This window comes from Rhamphochromis longiceps, linkage group LG9 (assembly GCF_057381845.1).
Source record: "Rhamphochromis longiceps isolate RC_006_pf linkage group LG9, R_longiceps_female_GT1.1, whole genome shotgun sequence".
Classification (NCBI taxonomy): Eukaryota; Metazoa; Chordata; class Actinopteri; order Cichliformes; family Cichlidae; genus Rhamphochromis; species Rhamphochromis longiceps.
This window is the reverse complement of record NC_140565.1, coordinates 34,849,476-34,862,011: the sequence shown is the minus strand read 5'-3', so window position 1 is coordinate 34,862,011 and position 12,536 is coordinate 34,849,476. Positions and strand designations below refer to the sequence as shown.

The window sequence follows — 12,536 nt, the reverse complement described above, 5'->3', positions numbered from 1 at the left end:
CTCGGTCAGCAGGTGGCGGTATCCTCGTACACTGGGGAGTACACTGCCATTAAACGAACAGAAGAAGAAGAAAACATCTGCACATGCGCGGTACGGATCGGGTAGACCCGATTTGTACGGTCAGACTTTACACATGCGCAGTAAGGATCGGAGAGTCCTGATCCGTAACTTTCTTTTTATTTTTCGTTTTTGTCTACATTGTACTGAAATGCTTCATTATTGCAAACATTTTAAGATATACTTGTTATTCTTAACAGATACTCTGACCCATAACTATCGTAAAACGCTACGACCGGAAGTAGAAACCTTTCGCGCATGCGGGGTACCGATCGGGTTTCCGGTACGGATCGGGTAGTGACAGGGAGTCGAGCAGAGAGAGCTGCTTTTTCATGAAACGGGAGTAAAGTAGTGAACTTAGAGGAGAGAAACGAACTAAAGTATCGATCATAAACCACTACCAACGTCCTGGTCGATATCTGCATCGATCTGCCCACCCTTGTAGCCTGGATCGTAGCTGAGATCAGCGTGAACCACGTGGGTCTCTGCTCCCTGATCTGTTTCCTGTGTTTGGAAAGAGTTCCGGCTTCATCGCGGAGTTTCTCTCGGTTTGTGGTCTCATCTAAAGGTAAGCACCGAGCTAACTTTACTGTGAGTTCAGTTCATGTTGAGTTTAGCTCCTGAATGAGGTCTTCTGCTGCTCTCCTCGGTGTCTGTTCACAGTTTATTGTGAACACGTTGAGAGAAGAGTGAGAGAGTGTTTGGAGAAAAACACCAACTAATCATTAGCTCAGCATGCTGGGAGAAGTTGGAGCAGAAAAGGCTTTTCATTGTCCCTGCAGCTGTTTTTCTGCCTGCACCAAACCTCTACAGCCTCGTTTCTATTTGAAGTGATAACAGGAAGGTGTGTGTGTTAGCACACGCAGCTGAAACTGCAGCTGCTAGAACACACTTGTTCATTATCCGCTCAGTCAATAACATTCATCCATTTCACAGACACATTACAGACATGTGTCCTTTATCAGGCTTTTTTTGTCTATAATTTGTCAAATGCATCTTTCCCGGATGATTTTAAGTCATTTTGAGTCAACGTTCAAGTTGCAGTCAGTAAATTCTTATTGATGGAGAGAATTCTTTTTTTTATAATTTTTTTAAAAATCCGAGTCCATGTTAAGAATATTCTTAAAAGTATCTTGATGAATACTTGTTGTAATGTCGTGACTATCGATCAATGGTCATGAGTGCCATAGTTTCACAGTTACTATTCCTAAAAGTAAAGATAAGATAAGATAAGATAAGATAACCTTTATTAGTCCCACACGTGGGAAATTTGTTTTGTCACAGCAGGAAGTGGACAGTGCAAAAGTTATGAGGCAAAAATTACAAAAATACAATAAGAATAAATACAGTACACAACTGTACAGAATAGAATAAAATAAAATAAATATACAATAAGATAAAAATAGAATACAAATACAAATACTATATACAACTTTATATATAAAGAGGGCGTCCGCCAAATCCAAACTGTAAATATGATGGCTTTAAATTCAATCCTGGGACACGTCCCTCTCACGTTCTTGTCTCACTGTGATGTTACTGTTTTGTGTCCCAGCTGATCAGCAGGAGGAGAAGAGTTTGACAGAGCACCAGGTGAACATTTTCAGCCGTTTGGACTCAGCTCAGCTGCTACAGTGGAAATAAATGTCATCAACACAAAAGGTGAAGAACATATCACTTTTATCAGAATCAGAAAACTTTATTTATCCTCAAGGGGCAATTAACAAACAACCGAGCAGCATACGTTGAAGATAAAGACAATAATAACAGGCAATAGGAGTGAAATAATAAATACACAGAATATACAGTATATACAGTTTTAAAATTACAGTTTTAAAAATTAAAGTGACTGAAAGATGAATAAATAACAGTAAGTGACAGCTTTTATTGAAACTGTGTGCACTTCATCAGCTGATGCTTGTTTGTCAAGATTGGAGAAGTTTCAAGAAGAGGCTTATTGACATTTTGTATGGTGATACCCAGGCTGAAACGAAATACAGTTTCTCTCGTTTTTTTCCTTTTTTGCCTGTCCCATTTGTTTCTTTTGCCATCAGAATTATTGTCTGGAGACAAAGAAAGATGCCCAACGGATTTACTTTACCAAATGGACCATCCCGGCCTTGCTGTATTAGTCTATTTGATTTACCTTTGCTTTTATTGTTTATTTTATTTTCACTTGCTACACACGGGACAGATATGACTGGGAGAAAGAAAGAGGGAAAGAAAAACAGTGGGGAAGAGGAACTGTGATAAAGGGCAAAAAACAAAAACCAACAAATCTATATATATATCTATCAATCAATCACCTGAAATACAGTTTCTCACCAGAATCTACAGTGCAATAATCAATAAAATTAAAAAGGAAAATGGCTTAAAAAAAGAAGAGTAAAAAGGCAGTAATAAATTAAAAGGGTAAATAACAAAACATCTAAATAAAAAAAAAGAAAACAAAAACTCAAGTCTAAATAGTCACGCTCATACAGGTAGCAACAGTCCTTTCACAGAGTATTGTGTGCATCTGGGGAGTATATTGTATGCTATATGTGTGTGTAGACAGGAGGCATCACAGTAAAGCCGTGCTAATAGTTGAACGGATGGGGAGGTGAGGTTTTCTGGGCCTCCTGGGGGAGTGGAGATGCGTTTGTGCTTTTTTGATAACTGATGTGGTATTAATAAAGAAGGACAGGTCTTCTGTTTTGTCTTTATTGTTTATGAGATTATGGGATCTACGCCACACTTCAAGCTGCTCCACATCCATTCTATAAGTGGACTAATTGTTTTCAGTAATGAGACCAACCACAGTTGTCTTTGAACTTCACAATATGATTAGCACTGAGTCTGGCTTACAGTAATGTGTGAGCAGACTGAACAGCAACGGGCTCAGGACACCCCAGAGGAAAGCCTGTGCTCACCCAGATGGTCTTTGATGTGTGACTGCCTCTTGTCACTTTGTCAGGAAGCTGAAAACCCAATTGCAGGTTGCAGGGTCCACACCTAATAGCATCAGCTTTTCCACCAACTGCTGCAGAATGATCGTGTTAAAAGCTGAGCTGAAGTCGATGAAAAGGACTCTGGCAGAGGGGTGTTCTTCCTCTCCAGGTGTGACAGCATAACACGGAGTGTGGTAGAGAGAGGTCATCTTCTGTAGATCGGTTGGTCCTGTATGCAAACAGAGATTGACAGACCACATGACTTTCGCGCATTGCATGTTGGGTACGAGTGGCAACAAAATCTAAACACTGCATCAAGCGCTAGTATTTCCAGCACCGGTAATCATTAATTCTGCGGTTTTAATCCCTACTTGCATTTTATTTGCCTCCAAAACAGTCATGTACAAAAAAACGGAGAACACGGCAGGTCCGTACAAAGACAGACTTGAAAAAAAGGAAATCTTTCATCACGCACATATTTATTATTATATGGTCCTAAGTGTGAGTGCATACACTCACAAAATGTTTAGTAATTTCAGATCCCTGCAACAAGCCCAGGTCCAGTTTACTTTGTTGATTTGGACTATTCCATTTCACAGATGTGTTTTTTTTTTTTCTTTTATCTCCTGTACAGGCCAACACAATCTATTTGTCGTTTCAGGTTGTAGTATTACACAACTTTCAGATCAAATAGAAATAAAATGAGTGTTTCGTAATTCGTTCAATTCTCTTTATTTATAACTGGCATTATTGTTTCATTCTATTATAGAATCTTACAAGAAAGAGGCAAAATTGTATTCAATTGTGCTTTATTAGCTGCTTCGGCAAAGAAGCAAATCAACAATGCAAAAAACTCCCAAAAAACATTGCAAAACAACATAGTGGAAAACAGTTATTCATCACTTGATTGCTTCAATACAACACTTGGGCACATATATGCAGAACTTTTCATGGCTGTTTTGATATCGCTCTCTCTCTTAACAACCATATTCATGAGTCGCTGAAATGTAGCTGGAGCACTGCGTAAACCAAAACCCATGACTGTATATGAATAAAGACCAGATGGCGTGATGAAAGCAGATATTTCCTGAGCTCTGGGAGTCAGTGGCACCTGCTAATATCCCTTCAACAGATCAAACTTGCTCACATATTCTGCTGCACCAACTTGGTCAATACAGTCGTCAATATGAGGCAAGGGATAGGAATCGGGTTTGGTCACTGCATTTACTTTACGAAAGTCTGCGCAACAACGTGGTGATTTATCAGCTTTTTCAACCAACAAACATGGGGAAGCCCAGCTTGATGATGATTGAAATGTTGTTGCACTGCAATGTTGTTTTCCAACATGTCGATGCGGAAGGAGAAAAGAGAGAGCCTGACAGACCGACGGATAAAGGATGAACATGATATGGTTTCAGCAAATTAACATGGCAAAGTTGATTTCTTTTCCGGCGATCTGGTGTAGCAATCTGATAATTCTGTTCAGACAGTTTCTGTACCACGGTGTAAGGCCCAGCAAACCGTGCCTGGAATGGTGACCCTGCAATTGGAAGAAAAGCCAAAACCTGGTCACCCGCACTAAATTGCTGCTCTTCAGAACGCCGGTCATGAAAATATTTCATCTTGACCTGAACCTTTTCAAGGTTCTGTTTCGCCAACTGACCTGCCACATACAGTCCGTGCCGAAAACCATTAACCTAATCCATCAAGTTCACTGGTGGTTCACCTGACAACCACTTATCGCACAGCATTGTCAATGGTCCCCGAACTTTGTGGCCAAAGACCAAGTCATTTGGGCTAAACCCAGTACTCTGGCCGTCACAGCATAAAGAGGGAAACACATCATCATGTAGCAATTTCAAATATCCAGTGGCGTTGAGGTTTCCATTGATGAAGAATGGACCCACTATCGTTGTACCCCATATACCACACCAAACCATCACTTTTGTTGTTCCAACAGTCTTGGAGGGATCCATCCAATGTGGGTTAGAGTCAGACCAATAGCGGTGGTTTTGTTTGTTAACTTCACCATTCACATTTTGCCTCATCACTGAACAAAATCTGCAGTGTGTTCCTCAGCCAGGACACGTGAGGGCATGATATCCCATACCACGTGTGTTGTACCGAGTGTATTGCCTGAAAAGGAACTACTTCAACCTTTGGTTTAAAACTAGTGTTAGTGGAGGAAGTTTGAAGGTTGAGTTTGTTCCACGACTGCATTTCACTCACTGCCTCTGTTTGTATCGCTGTCACTGCAGGACCAACATGGAGCAAGAAGTCAGCGCTCTCAGGAGGCCGACAAACCTCACAGAAGAACGGGGGAGAAAAAATACAGCTGTGATGAGTGTGGAAAGTCGTTTTCCCTTTCTCAAAACTTAAAAACTCACCAGCTCATCCACAGTGGAGTTAAAGCATATAGCTGTGAGTTGTGTGGAAAGTCTTTTACGCAGAGTGCATACTTAAAAACACACCAACTCATCCACAGTGGAGTTAAAGCATATAGCTGTGAGTTGTGTGGAAAGTCTTTTACCCACACTGGAAGCTTAAAAAGACACCAACTGATCCACAGTGGAGTTAAAGCATACAGCTGTGAGTTGTGTGGAAAGTCTTTTACCCATGCTGGAAGCTTAAAAAGACACCGACTCATCCACAGTGGAGTTAAAGCATACAGCTGTGAGTTGTGTGGAAAGTCTTTTACCCGCGCTGGAAGCTTAAAATCACACCAACTCACCCACAGCGGAGTTAAAGCGTACAGCTGTGAGTTGTGTAGGAAGTCTTTTACCCACGCTGAAAGCTTAAAAACACACCAACTCATCCACAGTGGAGTTAAAGCGTACAGCTGTGAGTTGTGTGGAAAGTCTTTTACGCAGAGTGCATACTTAAAACAACATCAACTCATCCACAGCGGAGTTAAAGCGTACAGCTGTGAGTTGTGTGGAAAGTCATTTAACTGGGCTGGAAGCTTAAAATCACACCAACTCATCCACAGTGGAGTTAAAGCGTACAGCTGTGACTTCTGCGGACAGTCTTTTCACCGTCATGACACCTTAAAAAGACACCAACTCACCCACAGCGGAGTTAAAGCGTACAGCTGTGAGTTGTGTGGGAAGTCTTTTACCCAGGCTGGAAGTTTAAAAACACACCAACTCATCCACAGTGGAGTTAAAGCATACAGCTGTGAGTTGTGTGGAAAGTCTTTTACCCACGCTGCATACTTAAAATCACACCAACTTTTTCACAGTGGAGTTAAGCCGTATAGTTGTGATGAATGTGGAAAATCTTTTACCCATGCTGGAAACTTAAAAACACACCAACTGATCCACAGTGGAGTTAAAGCGTACAGCTGTGAGTTGTGTGGAAAGTCTTTTACGCAGAGTGCATACTTAAAAACACACCAACTCATCCACAGTGGAGTTAAAGCATACAGCTGTGAGTTGTGTGGAAAGTCTTTTACGCAGAGTGCATACTTAAAAATGCACCTACTCATCCACAGTGGAGTTAAAGCATACAGCTGTGACTTGTGTGGAAAGTCTTTCACCCAGGCTGGAAGCTTAAAAACACACCAACTCATCCACAGTGGAGTTAAAGCGTACAGCTGTGATCAGTGTGATAAAGCTTTTACTCAAAGTAGCTACTTACAGCGTCATCAAGTTACCCACTCCGGATTTAAGGCGTACAGCTGTCACATTTGTGGAAAAACTTTCCGCTGGCTAGTCAGCCGAGACATTCACCTACGCATTCACACAAAAAAGGATGTTTGCTGCTGTGATCAGTGTGGCAAAATTTTTGTGACATACAAAAACTTAGAGCGGCACATGTTTACCCACACTGGGAAGAGACCTTATAAATGCGAACTGTGTGAGAAGACTTTTAAATCTCCACGTTACCTCAAATCACACCAAAAGATTCACAGCAGAGAGAAACTCTACAAGTGCAGTTACTGTGAGGTATGTATTTTTCTTTTTACAGTTGTAGTTAGTTTGAAGTATTATGTGAATGAAGTTTAACTCATTCACTGCCATTGACGTCTATAGACGTCAATGGCAGTGAATGAGTCAATGGGTTTAACTCATTCACTGCCAATGGCTGGCAGTGAATGAGTTATTTTCAAAACTAAATGAGACATGAAAACTTCATTTACAGAATATTCAGTCAAATCTGACACAATTCTCCTGAAACTTTCCTGATGTTGGAAAAATGTAAAGTTTTAAAAGCGCCTTCCCTTCCTATCAATCTAACATTTACACTCCAATAGATGCATCGGAGAGAAGCTTGGGGTTTGTATCTTGTGGCATGCAGAGTAGAGCATCCAGGAGTTTAATCACCAATCTTCCCAATAAGTAGATTACCTACAAATTAAGAGTCATTGTAAGCCAGTAAGTTGAGTGTTATAATGTAAATAGTAAAATGTAATTGGATGCTGGCACAGATGCTCTTTATTTCAGGCGGAGTTCAAGATAAAAATGTTGAAGGAATTGCCTGACCTTCACTGTCTTTGTGTCTTTGTTTAGAAGCAGAGCGACACAGATGGATCCACTTCTCAACCCTGTCGTCACTGTGGTGGTGAGAAGACGTTCAATCAGCAACAGAGCCTAAAACAACATCAACGCAGACACACTGGAGACAAAATGAACTACTGCAAAGAATGTGGAAGAGGTTTCACCACACCAAGTGAATTAAGACAACATGAACTCTGTCACAGTGACGTCAAAACGCAAGTCTGTGACCAGTGTGGGTCATCCTTCACCACTGCGGATCATCTTGAAGTGCATAAACGATCCCACGCTGTAAATAAACAGTTTCATTGTTACCAATGTGCAAAAACATTCACTTCATTATCTGCTCTGTGCAAACATCAGCAGTATCATGCAGAACCGAAATCATTGGATCACAATGAATCTGAAGAGACAGAAAGATCCTCTTCTGGTTTCAGGATCAGACTTAAAAACCTTGAGATCAGGCTCCACAGAGTTCAGATGGAGTCTCCTGTAAAAAGTGTCAGCTGATGTCACACTTGGATCTGATTTCTCGACTTTCTGGGATTTAGAAAGTTCGAAAGATATTCATAAGATCATTAAGTTTTTTGTTTTTTTTTTCCTTTAGGGAATTTTACAATGATATAGTAGTCAACCGGCCACGTTCCAGTCTATGGGTGGGGCGCCATGGCCGTCGTGGGCGCCCCCCAGACCCCCTTCGCCTGAGTCGCCGCCTCTGCCTTCCGCACGGTCGGCCCCCTGAACTGCCTCCACATCGCTACCGTTGCTTTCCACACGGCCGGCCTCCGGACTAGCTCTGTCACCTGTGCTACCCACCTGGTCGGCCCCCCGACCGTTTGACTTGTGGACTTTTGTGCCGGCGACCTCCGGGTCGGCCCCCTGACTTACTACTGAACTGTTCTTTGTGCGCCAGTGTTTTTTCGTGCGCGTTTCGTTTTTGGTCTTCTACTGCTCCTGTTTTGTTTTGCTTCGAGTTTTGCTTCGTTTTGTGTTTTCTATTATTGTGATTTTGGTTCTGTTTTTCCTCTGTTTAGTGTTTATTCAGTTCTGCCCATGTATTCCTGTGTTAAGTCCACGTTTCTTAGTCAGTCCCTTGCATGTGTAAGTTCCTGTTTTATTGTGAAAGTCTGTGTCTTATGTCAGTGTGTTCTATTTACGTTTCCCCTGCCTCGTCAGCTGTGATGTCTTCCAGGTGTGTTCCCCTCCTGTTTCCCATCCCCTGATTCCTGCCGTGTGTATTTATAGTGTGTGTTACCTCGTCTTCGTTGCTGGTTTGTCTGTGTTGTTTCCCCCCGGTCTCCCTCCGTATGTATTTCCCCGGACCTCCCTGCATCTTCGTTTCTGGTTTGTTTTGTTAGTTTTGCCCAGTTTAGGTTTTCTAGTTTCATGTTCACCCACCACTGCTGTTTGTACCCACTCCTGTAAATAAATACTCACCTGCACCAGAGCTGCCGCCCTTCGGGTCCTTTCTACAACTCCACACGTCTGCCACACCGGACGTGACAATTTTAACAGAGTGAGTTTTATTAAACATGGACATGTCTAAAATCGGGCCCTTTAAAATTGTAGCAGTGCACTTAGAGAAAACCGGTCAGGTGATTATGTGTCGTGTTTTGATGAGCTAATAAAAAGCTCTCTTTTGCTCTCATTTTTTGTAAGCAAGCCTGCAAGATTGAATTAACAGCGCTGAAATTTTTTCGGGACAGCAAATATAAGGTGACCTTTTCCAGATTACAACTGGCTGAGGAGAAGCCACCTGTGGCAACCTGGGAGTTCCTGTCTAAAAGGATTGCCGCATGTCAATCCAGACCAAAAATGATAGATTTGTTTTTATTTTGAGTGAATATGTGTGAATTAGTGACTGTGGGTTAGCATGAATAAAAGGGGACAAACAATTGACTAGGTTGGGGAGAGAAAATTATGATCATGTTGTGACTTTCTGGGAGTTTGATTTAGCTACGATAAAATTTATTCATAAGTAATTGCTTGTATGCTTAAGCTTAATTGATTAGAATGTTTGTTTTCTCTTTGATCTTTTAGTAAAATAAGCGGTTATAATGATTTTCTTATGATCTATTGTGAAAGAAACTGGCTGGGGCCAGTGTTGAGCAGGTTTAATATGCAGTACTTGCAAGTGGTTTATATGTGCTCTAGCTCCCTTCATATTTTGTCAGCATGGTGACCAATAAAACCGCGTCAGGTGAGCATGCTCCGATAACGTTGGGTAAACAGGTAGAAGGCAGCGCTGTTTGAGGGCAGAGAGAAGTTCTAAACAGCCAAGATCGCTGATGGCAAGGACACGCCACATCCAAGATCTGATCTGCCACATATACATCCACTTCTCGCATCAATTCAGACTGACACCAGAGGCAGTGGGAGTCCTCCAAATCGCTGGCTAACGCAGGGGAGCATCAGCAGTAAGTCACGAATATTAAGAATTGTCTGTTGCTCATACACCAACAGCGAGTGGCTCTTTAAAACTTAGCAGGGACACCACTATAAACACAATACATAAATATTTCAGAAACGAGAGATGGCGCCATCTTGGAAAGACTACATCTGGCCCCCTTAAGTTCAATTACCAGTGAACATGGTAAGTAATAAGTAATGGTAATGTGAACATTTCTTTTTCACTCTGACTTGAGTGAAAAAGAATAATTTTTTCAGAGGGTGCATGTCTTTGCAAATAAAAACAAGTACTGACTGTATTATTTTTGTTGCACAGATTAAAGTTATTGTTAGTGTCATGGTCTGGGTGAGTGCCTGGAAATTTCCACCAGGCTCCTGAGGCTCCTTGGATCTGCCCATGGGCAGGGCCACCACAGCTTCACTCACCTGGAGCTAACTGAGTCAATCAGGCTTAAGCTCTATGCTGACGTTTCTTTGCCAGTTCGTCAACTACTTGATGTTGGTACTACTTGATGTTTCATGTTTACGCTCTCAAAAATGTTATGCTTATGCTGTTTGTCTTGAGCTGCAGGACACTCCACGGTGCAAACACTCACCTCTTTGATTCTGTCAGGGCTCAGAGGCCCGTGGCATGGAATGGACTCAGGTGCAGAACCAAAGACTGGAAGCTTGGAGTGATTTGCAAAAACAAAAACTTTTATTTACAAGTGTTCCTAACAGAAATATTCTAGACAAAAGACAAGATTAAGCTTTGTGCAAAAGCGTGGCGTCTGTGAGGTGCGGGGCTAGGGCGAGCAAGGAACAGTCAGGTCACTAAACTGCTGAGACTGGATTGGGTCTGGTGGAACCTGTGGCAGACCAGGGTACTGAAACGTAGGAGAGGAAAATCAGAACAGTCCAAGGAGTTGTTTCCCCATTTGACAAGCTGGAATGGCTTATGTGTTTGCTGGCGGGGATTAGCTGGAGGTGGAGGCGAGGTCCAGGTGGGTACTGAGTCTCCCATATAGGTGTGCAGGGAGGCAGGCAGGTGAGAATGGCAGTTTGTCTGAAAAGGATTAAGCAGCAGCTGACCGGAATCCAGAAGCAAGGCTATGGCAGGGTTTGGAATGACGAGTCCAGGTACCGATGAGGTTAGCAGACGATCTGGCGAAGACTCATTGTGTGCGCTGCTCCTAAATACTGCCAGAATAATTGCCTGCAGCTGAGGAACGGGGAGGGGCAGGAAGGGCTCCACCCAGAGGAGAGCTGATGCTGTGCAAAGTTACTCAGGCTCGCCCAGACCATGACAGATTCTGGCTTCACACTGGCTCTCTGGAAATCTCTGTGCCTCAACTGCCTGCTCTCTCGCCACCTCGGAATCAACGGAACCCAGGTCAGCAGTCTCGCCTCCTCGAATTCTCCTGGACTCACAATCCTCTCCCTCAACACCTCTATCACTTCTCCTGCAAGTAAGCTGGGAAAATCTGTCATACTCACCTTCTCCGAAAACCACCTGGACTCTCGTTCTAACTCTGTTCACCTCTCTCCTCAGTGTGACCAGTACATACCTGCCACACTCAAGTTGACCTTGCCGTCCTATTTCCCTGGTTGCTCACCGCCACCTTACCACACCACGTTAGCCAAGCCACTGTGTATTTGCCACTGCTAAGTGTACCCTTGTATTACCTTGTTGAAACGTTATTTTTGCCTCCACTCTGGGTTACTGCGCTTTAGTTCAGTTCAAGTTACCATATGACTGGTACTATCGAAAAGTTAACTTCTTCAATTGTCCGTTGAGCGGGATCACCTCATTTGGTTTTAAAATTAGCATTTGATGCTACGTTGCTATGGTTGCAAGACACATGCTCACAAATTCGTTGTGTTACGCGGGTATTTGACTCTGGCGGTGCAGATTTTAAAGACTGAATACCTGTAAGAAGTTATCTATAGAATTTACTCAATAAATCTGAGGTAACAATTTGCATTGACTTTTTTGGGGTAGATTTAAGTCAATATATTGTGTATAAAATATTTAATTAAATTGGGTAAAATTTACCCCATATTTACGTATATATTCAACAGCTACTTACTCATTGAAATTAGATAAAATTAATTATATAATAACTAATAAAATTTAATTATTATCAGTTGATAAACATTACCTATTCATATAAGATAAAATGTACCCCCCAAAAAAGACATTCAGATGGTTCATCATCTCAATGTTTTTATTACATAAAAACACAGAATAAAGTGCAACACAACAGCTAATGCACACAACCCTTTCAAAGGCCACTTAGTCCATTTTAAAAGCCAAAAGCACAGAAACTCTACAGGTTGTTTCTGTGCATGTACGTTATCAAAAATATGGATACATAGAACAAAACACTAACACCAACATTCAATCTGTGTTTGCTGTCAGCAGAAAAAATACAGCTCCATCAAGCTATGTCTGGACAAAAGATTCTCTTGGAACAAGAAGGGAAATGTGTGTGCATTGCACAAGCTTATTTTTGAGGCCGTGGACCTTTTTCAGTAGTTTGGCCCCGTCAAGTTCCAAAAAATGTTTTTGATAAGTATCAAATGTGTTCTTCAGCTCCTTCGGATATTCGAGGTTGAGGGCATATATCAGTCCCATCAGCAGTACACATGCCTTCGTTCGGCT

The 12,536-nt window shown here is 42.0% G+C and overlaps 1 protein-coding gene across 3 annotated transcripts; it reads left to right on the top strand.

Moving 5' to 3' along the window:
* The first annotated feature begins 310 nt into the window (after window positions 1-310).
* LOC146662757 (uncharacterized) lies at window positions 311-9,164 on the top strand. Of its 3 annotated transcripts, none has more exons than XM_085419332.1 (4): window positions 311-625; window positions 1,613-1,719; window positions 5,246-6,934; window positions 7,499-9,164. In XM_085419332.1, the coding sequence occupies exons 2-4, from the start codon at window positions 1,702-1,704 to the stop codon at window positions 7,991-7,993; spliced, it is 2,202 nt and encodes a 733-aa protein (XP_085275458.1). In that variant the 5' UTR covers window positions 311-625; window positions 1,613-1,701; the 3' UTR covers window positions 7,994-9,164. The 3 variants fall into 3 exon arrangements, with proteins under 3 accessions (XP_085275458.1, XP_085275460.1, XP_085275459.1); XM_085419334.1 differs by having other exon boundaries at window positions 5,246-6,988; window positions 7,089-7,635; XM_085419333.1 differs by having other exon boundaries at window positions 5,246-6,988; window positions 7,043-7,635.
* Window positions 9,165-12,536: the final 3,372 nt, after the last annotated feature.